The sequence below is a fragment of the Lathyrus oleraceus genome, unplaced genomic scaffold, assembly GCF_024323335.1.
Source record: "Lathyrus oleraceus cultivar Zhongwan6 unplaced genomic scaffold, CAAS_Psat_ZW6_1.0 chrUn0152, whole genome shotgun sequence".
NCBI lineage: Eukaryota > Viridiplantae > Streptophyta > Magnoliopsida > Fabales > Fabaceae > Lathyrus > Lathyrus oleraceus.
Window position 1 is genome coordinate 38535 of NW_026112543.1, and position 9226 is coordinate 47760.

At 28.1% G+C, this 9226-nt stretch overlaps 1 protein-coding gene across 1 annotated transcript; it reads right to left on the minus strand.

Moving 5' to 3' along the window:
- Positions 1 to 5869: 5869 nt before the first annotated feature.
- Positions 5870 to 8670, minus strand: LOC127112541 (cation/H(+) antiporter 15). Its single transcript, XM_051046362.1, has 3 exons — positions 8479 to 8670; positions 7208 to 8221; positions 5870 to 7117 (listed from the first exon to the last, which is right to left on the minus strand). Exons 1-3 carry the CDS (start codon positions 8668 to 8670, stop codon positions 5870 to 5872), a joined length of 2454 nt encoding a protein of 817 aa, XP_050902319.1.
- Between the last annotated feature and the right edge of the window lie 556 nt (positions 8671 to 9226).

A 9226-nucleotide genomic window follows, 5' to 3' on the forward strand; every position in this document is an offset into this window, starting at 1 on the left:
TCTAGGAAAAGATAAATTATCCCTCCTAGAATTCTGTTTTCCCCTTTTCTATTTCTATTTTACTTAATATATTGTACCTAAATGTTAATAGCACATAATAAAATGTTACGCAAACAAAATATTTTACTTTTATAAATAATTTAATAAAGATGGATATTAACATTATTATAAACATTTATATCATTTAAGAAAAACTCATGAAATAATGACAATAAATATAATAGACTATTTTTTAAATCATTAAAGAAAACGGATGAATTAATGGACCTGAGTTACACATTTTGGTGAATATAATAATAAAACTTTATAATGGTCTAAGATTTATTATCACTCACAACTTATACCATTTAAAACGGATTGATATGGTTGTTTACTTACATATTAAGTAATTGACTAATTTAATTTTATCATAATTAAGAATTAATATTCATTTATTATTATTACAAGCATGTTTTACATGTTTAATAATTAATTTTATTATAATTAACCGTTCATTGGATTCCAATTGCATTATAATTTGCAATTTATAATCAATATACATGGTTTACTTATATATTCTTATTATTACTATTACTATTATTATTAATATTCATATCAACTTTTTTAAATATAACATGGGAAACAATCAATATAAAAAAATCATTTTGTACAAAATTTTATTCATATTTATAAATAATTATATTTATTCTTTTTATAATCAAATCTTGTGCCTTCAGCAACTACTCCTGCAACTCTCTGAGCATAACATTCCTCTCAGCAGTCAACTTGTTGACTTCATCTACTACCGAAAATGGAGTATCCCCTCTTACTAACATTGGTGGGGTTCTTCCATATAAGACTTCAAAAGGAGTGGCATTCAAGGATGCATGGTAATTGGTATTGTACTAAACTGCCCAAGCCAACCATTTTGGCCACTATTTTGGTTTAAGCTCAGTCGCACATCTCAAATAAGTCTCTAAACACCTATTGCCACCTCAATTTTCCCATCTGACTGAGGACGGTAAGCACTATTGTACTTCAATCCATTACCTGCCTGTTTAAACAATTAAGACCAGAAATTACTTTAAAAAAACCTTATCTCTATCAGAGACTATGGAGATAGGGAAACCATGTAGCCTGACCACTTATTTTATGAATAAGTCAGTAATGTTCTTAGCAGTATAAGGATGGCTCATATGAAGGAAATGAGCATATTTTGTCAATCTATCCACCACTATCATCACAATATCCACTCCATACACCTTAGGCAACCCTCACACATGAAGTCCATAGAAATGTTACTCCATGTCTGTGTTGGTATACGCAAATGTTGTAGCAATCCTCCATGGCTCAAGGTTTGATACTTATTCCTTTGACACACTTCACAAGCCTGCACATACTCTTATATCCTCTTTCTCATACCCTCCCAATACACCACACTAGAATTTTTTTTGTAAGTCCTTAGGTATCCTGAGTTCCCTTCCACAACAGTATCATGGAACTCATGTAAGATCCAAGCAAATCTGGGTGATTGCTTTGGAACCACTATTCTGCCTTCATGATACAACCTACCACCTTTGAGCTGAAAACCAGTTTGGCTACTAGGATCTGCTAGCAGGACCTGCACTATAGCCTTTAATTTTTCATCACCTTGTACTTCTTCCTCCCATCCTTATCTCTCCTAGGGAATTGAGACTTAAATCATGCATACTGACAAGGGAACATTCCCTGATTCTCTCTCTTCTGCCACCTCTCCCATGTGCTGCTAACATAATTAATTTTGAGTGGGAGTGGAATTATTCCCCAACTCTCTCTTCCTATGTGTCCTCCTATACACCTTGCTATATCTATCACATTGAAATTGATCCTTCTAGCAAGCTAGATCACTAAAAGAGATCACTGAAATTGATAGTACAGATTCTACGAGCTAACCAAGTATTATTGGACAACAATTTAAACTACTTAGGTTTTTCAATGCAAAAAAAAAATTGAAGTATATAAAAAAAAATCTTGGTCATATCAATAAGGTCATGATATTTCTATTTCTTTGTCTTTTTTTATTACATATAATGGATCTGTCTAAACCGCTGCATGATTTCCTTATAGTCTTTGTGGGATCAGGTCTTATATTAGAAAGTTTAGGAGTAGTATTACATACCAACCCCATTTTTTCTGCTTTTTGTTGGGACTGGTTCTGGTTTATATATTTTAGCAAACTCGCATGTTGTAGCTGTGCCATAGCTACTTATTTACGTGGGAGCTACTAACATTTTAATCATATTTGCTGTGATGTTCATGAATAGTTCTGAATATTAACAAGATTTAAATCTTTGGACCGTAGGGGATGGAATGACTTTGATCGTTTGTATAAGTATTTTAGTTTCACTAATCTATTTATATATATTAAATCTAATGCTTCAAATAATTTTGCGACAGTTAACACTGAATTCCTAAAAAATAGTCCACATCATCCTATTAGCTTATGTGTATACCTTCTACTAAACCACTAATCAAAACACCATTATCTTCCAACACCCATTCTTTGACTCTTTCTCTATCTATTTATATATATTAAATTTAATGCTTCAAATAATTTTGCAACACTTAACACTGACTTCCTAAAAAATAGTCCACATCATCCTATTAGCTTATGTGAATACCTTTTACTAAACCACTAATCAAAACACCATTATCTTTCAACACCCATTCTTTGACTCTTTTTCTACCCAAACCCCTTTTTCACTTTCCCTAATTCTCCAATACCACATTATAATGAATATTGAATCATAATTTATTAACTAAAATAAGAACTCGCTTTTAAGTATTTTTAAAGTCATTGACTCATTGTTTTTAGTTGGTATGATGAATCATAATTTATTTAATTTGTATTATAAATATTATAGGAAAATATAGTTTTATACATTTTTTGGTCAATATTATTTTTGTACAAATAATAAATATACTATTTTTACTTTACTCAATTTTAAAAAAATATACATATAAGATTTTTATCTCAAATATTAATAGCATTACAAAGGAGCATAACAAAAAATTACCAAAGTACAACATTTACTTATATATTAATATTATTATGAATATTCATATAATTTTTTTTAATATAACATAGGATACAATCAATATGAAAATAAATAAAAGCGGTCATTTTATATATTATTTTATTCATGTTAATAGTTAATTATATTTATTATTTTTAATAATATAATTAATTTTATTTAAATTAGAAATAATAAACATAGATATAAAATTTTATATTATTATAAGAACTAAATTATAAATAGTAAACATATATATTATATTATATTCAACAAAAACTGAACATTTTATATTATTATGAGAATTAAATTTTACACCTTTACAATTAGAGGCATAGGAAATATGTACAATGTATTATATATATTAATCACTGTCTCTAACATTAATAGAATTACACGGTATAAAAAAGTTACTAAGATAAATATTCAATAAAAACAAATATTAGTCTCGAAATTATTCATAATTAATAGTTATTAAATTGATCTATCACAATTTAATTTAAATCAACAAAATTTAAATTTTAATCTATAATAAAAAAAGTTAATTTTAGTCTTTTAAAAAAATAAATTTTATTTGACACTAATAATAGAAGAAGGGAAACTATTTTAAAGACAAAACGTCATAAATCACTGTAAAAAGTTATTCAAAACATTAATGTCATAAAATTTAATGTCATCATTAAAAAAACTGAATGCTGATAGAATATTTATAAAAAATTATATGTAAAGTTGTTCCCAATTAAATGCAGTAATGAATATAAAAAATATTTAAATTTTTTATTATTACCATTACAACTAAAAATTGAAAAACTAATTGACGTCTATTACATTTTACTTTTGACTAATCATCTGTAATTTAATTTAATTTTTAATTTTTATTCACATCAAATTTACAACTATTTATTTCCTAATGACAATATAAAGTTATAACATTCATATGTGAACTAAATTGAAATATTTATTAACAATAAAAATTTAATAAAAAATTTAATCAAATTATAATAAAACAATTTCTCTACATTTTCATTTAACCATTAATATTATTATTTATCAAAAAAGTATAAATAATGAATATAATGTCATTTTAAAAATTAAATAATGAATATCATAAATAACTAAAAAAAATATAATTCACGTTATTATTCTTAACTGAATGATGCATATGAATAATAAATATATTACTTTATTTCTAAATATTAACAAAATTAATACATATAAAATTTTATTTTAAATATTAATAGCACATAATAAAATGTTACACAAACAAAATATTTTATTTTTGTAAATAATTTAATAAAGATGGATATTAACATTATTATAAACATTTATATCATTTAAAAAAAACTCATGAAATAAGGACAATAAATATAAGAGACTATTTTTTAAATCATGAAAGAAAATTGATGAATTGATGGACCTGAGTTACACATTTTGGTGAATATAATAATAAAATTTTATAATGGTTTAAGATTTATTATCACTCACAACTCATACCGTTTAAAACGGATTGATATGGTTGTTTACTTACATATATTAAGTAATTGACTAATTTAATTTTATCATAATTAAGAGTTAATATTCATTTAATATTATGACAACCATATTTTACACGTTTAATAATTATTCTTATGATAATTAACGGTTCATTGGATTCCAATTACATTATAATTTGCAATTTATAATCAATATACATGGTTTACTTATATTATTATTATTATTAATATTATTATTTTATAAATATTCATATCAAAATTTTTTTAAATATAACATAGGAAATAATCAATATAAAAAAGATCATTTTGTACAAAATTTTATTCATATTTACAAATAATTATATTTATTCTTTTTATAATCAAAATAATATTCTTCATATTGTTGGTAAATTACAAATAATAAACGTAGATATTAGATGACTATAATCAATATTTATTAAAAATAATGCATCACCATGTAGCATATATTATACTATATGAAGGCCATTAATTAAAGTATTAAAATAAATTCATTTGAATCATAAAAAATTAATCTAGTCTATCAAAAAAAATGTTTATTTATGATACTAATAAATAAACTGAATCTTGATAAAATATTTACAATAAACTACAATTAATTTTTTTTCTTTTTTGGAGAACCACTAATATATTTAAAGTTGTTCACAAATTAAATTCAATAATGAAAATAATAAATATTTAATTTTTTTGTTATTACTCTAAATTTAAAATTACATATTAATAAAAATTTATATATATATATATATATATATATATATATATATATATATATATATATATATATATATATATATATATATATATAATTTAATAAAATATATTAAATATCTAATTTAAGTAAAATATATAATTCACACTCTTGCACTATAAATTGTGAAAATTTTGAAAATGATTTTACAAGGGCAATGTCGTCTTTTCATACGTGATGGAGGGTGTCAGGTCTAAGTGAGGGAGTGTCGAATTAAATGCTTCAAAAAAATACAAGCTCTAATTTTAAAGCTTTAACTCTATGATTTTTCGAGCCAGACAGAGTGATCCTTATGAGCTAGTCATTTTAACAGCTCTAAATGTACGGCTCAAAACCATACTATTCTATTTTAATATATTATATTAAATGAATTATCATTTAAAAAATTAAAACATGTAATGCAGGTACTAGGAGACCATAACATGATTTAACTATTAAAAAAAATGAAATATGGTATAACAAATAAATGGCTTTACCTGATGAACTATAACCACTTAATTTATAAAAAAATGAAAACAAATCATTCTAACTATACAAAATATTAATTAATCCAAAACTTTGTATCGTCGATCGATCTTTTACAAATTTTCAGTACCAGTTTTCACTTCATGACATTTTCTCATAACGCGTTTTCTTCCAACCAAATATTGTTGCACAATAAGCACAGAAGATTGCGTACCAAAGCTAGTTGAAGCCAATATGTCACCTATAACACCAAGTTCAGGATGGTCGCACCATTCCAACAACCTCGAAAAAATCACCGAGTTCTTACCGCTTCCTTGTCCAACAATGTACAAATCATATCCAGGTTTATCAATATCGTTAAGAAGCGTTGGAATCTCTTCGCCCGTATTCGAATGGACTTCCTTCTCTGAGTAAAGAATTGAATCGTTATTGTTCACTGCTTTGTGCCTAAAGGAAATTATACACTCTTCATCCAACTCTTTTTGCATCACATTGTCTATAACCGTCGACAACATTCCATGACGAGACTTGCTTTTTTCCATTTTTAGTTTTGTTTCTTCTGCAGCCTTACCTAACAGATTGATCCTCACAACATGTAATTGTGTTCCTGGATGCCCCGCCATTCTCCATGCAATAGACAAGGCTTCACGGTCGTCAGGTCCACCGATGAAAATCATTATAATGCGTAATTTTATTTCTAACAACGATCCTAAACCGCGATCCACAAAGATCCCTACCGAACAAGGTGCTTTTTGTAGAACATTTTTGTTTATCTCACAATGTTCATTGTGGATTATTTCTGGAGCATCTTCTATTGTTGAGTAGTCTTTGTGAAAGGGAAGGAGAATTAGGCTGGCGCGTTTCTCTTCGGCAACATTGTAAATGTCCTCATGGATAGTTGTGTAGGACGAGACAACACTTGATATGTCAAACCTAATCGCATTGTATTGTTCTACGAGTTTTTCAAATGCATTAGTTATGCTCTCAAACTCTAATTGTGATCCATAGTTGGTTGCTTCTGCGCCACCAATCGTGCTGTTTGAATTATCCATTTGTGAAACAAGAATAGCTGTGCCATGTCTAGTGAGTTGAACTAAGTGAGCTACTGATACATGTATAGGTGAAAGTCTAGTAGCATTTGTGGCTTCAATGACATGGATCATGTTATTGGCATGTTTAGCATTGTGGACACAAGCGACGATTCGAAGCTCCACATCGAACCTCAGTTTTTGCACGGTCCTTAATTGCGATTGCATGAATCGGAATTTTGGTTTGTATATTGCATTGATCAAGGGAGAAACCATTACAGTCATTACTATAATAGCAAGCATCATAACCATGAAAGTATATGGATCCAAAATCTGTAAAGAAAAAAGAAAAAAAAGTAAGTTGGTTAAAAGGCTGTTTGATTTAAATCATGCAATAATAGAAAAATGGTAGTTTAAAATTACCCTTTTGTCCCAAGCAATATTCAGTAGTATGACAGCCATGATACCCTTGGTGTTGAGAAGCAATCCAATGGCAACTCCATCTCGGGCAGGCATACCGAAGAAGAAAGTGACAATCACAGAGCTCAAAACTTTAGGTATGCATAACAAAAGCATAACCAAAAACATTAAACCCGCATTCTTTTGCTTCAAAAGGAAAGGCAAGTTGAGTCTAAAACCAAATCCAGCAAAGTAAACAGGACACAGAATCTCAGAAACAAAATCGGCCGACAATTCCAAAACCACATCAGCAAACTTTCCATGAGGCAAAATTAATCCAAACACAAAAGCTCCAACAATAGGATGTGTACCGAGAGAATCCGTAATGTACGAACAAATACACACTCCCGTCAACACGTCCAACAGGTGTGATTTTCGCCACGTGTTCATACTTGTTCTGTGTTCAATGATTGGAGTAAGGATAGGTCTCACCACAGCAAAGCAAAAAACTATGAACATCAAAGTAGAGATTACTGAGAGATAAGGCTTTCCACCTCTAGTCGAATAAGGAATCAACAAGGTAAACATAACCCAACCATATGCATCGGTTAACATAGCTGCTGTCAATGCATCTTTTCCAAGCTTTGTATATAAAAGTTTAAGATTAGCTAAGATTCTTGCAAGGACAGGGAAACCTGTTACAGAAAGTGCTAAACACCAGAATAAATATGCTTCGCCTTGATTTTCTTTTGGTGTTTGTGCGAAAACATCATTTTTATCTATAAGTTTTTGTTGTAGAGCTAGAAATCCAACACCAAATAACATTGGCGTCACAATGCCGGCAATTGCTATGCTTGTACCTTTCTTCCTTGATCTTAAGATGGTGTCTGAATTCATTTCTAAACCACTTAGGAACACATAGTACATTATTCCTAAGTTTGCAAAGGTTTCAACGGCTAGGATTCCATATTGACTATAAAACAAGGAAAATACCCATTCAAAATTTCCCAAGAGACTTGGACTCAGAGTAAAACCAGCCTGCATTATATAAAATTCAGGAATTATTATATTTTTTTATCTCTCATTTATGAAACGCAGTCTTAATGTATGAACTTTTATATGTTTTTATGGAAGTCTTAATGTATGAACTTTTATATGTTTTTATGGCAGTCTTAATGTATAAACTTTTATATGTTTTTATGTTGAAAATTCAATGTGACTAACTATCATGTGTATTGATGATTCAAATTTACTGGCAAAAGAAAGAAAGAAATATATGATGAATGAATACTTACCAACACCTGCGCAATAATGAGGGGCACATGAAGGGGCTTAAGGACGAAGTAGAAAAGCCGAGAAACCAAAATATCATAAGCAATTTGGAGACACAAAAGAGGAACATGTTTTATCATAATATCATCAGCCATCCAGATATTGTTTGAAGGACTAAATGATACATTATAACATGCATAATTTGCCATCTCCATCTTTTCTTTTACTGTTATTTCTTCTCTTGATTAGTTTCTTATGTTAATGTATTTTTTTTCTTCTCATTTAAATACTATGTTTTTTCTTTTACGTGAATAACATGCAAGTTATGATGAACAATGATGTATTAGAGCTGGCAAATGCAGTTTACATTGTTTGTTGCTACTATTTTACAGAATGCTCTATTTTTCATGATCTATGCTGACATTATGGTTGCTTTTTGATGATAGTTTTTTTGTGTAATAAACATTACGTATATCCGCTTCCGCCATACACTAAATTTAGACATTGAACCTCTATTAGTTACTTAAAACAAATTCAAATGGATGAAAACTAACTGATGACGATATCAGAATGTTCGTTACCGCTTTCCGAATGTCTTCTTTTATTTCTGAAAATATTAAATTTGTTTTTAAAATTGTTTAAAAAAACTAATGTGACATTAAGTCAGATAAATAAAAGTATAAAAAAAAACTAATGAGACATTAAGTCAGATAAATAGAATTATAAAAGAGAAATGTATAAATACCAAATTAAAATTCTGAACTTAAAAAA

Bases quoted from the DNA above. Each gene is read 5' to 3' on its own strand.
- LOC127112541 (XM_051046362.1), bottom strand. From the start codon at position 8,670: ATGGAGATGGCAAATTATGCATGTTATAATGTATCATTTAGTCCTTCA. The intron at 8,222-8,478 runs GTAAGTATTCAT...TATATAATGCAG, and splicing joins TCATTATTGCGCAGGTGTTG to GCTGGTTTTACTCTGAGTCC. The intron at 7,118-7,207 runs GTAATTTTAAAC...TTTTCTTTACAG, and splicing joins ATATTGCTTGGGACAAAAGG to ATTTTGGATCCATATACTTT.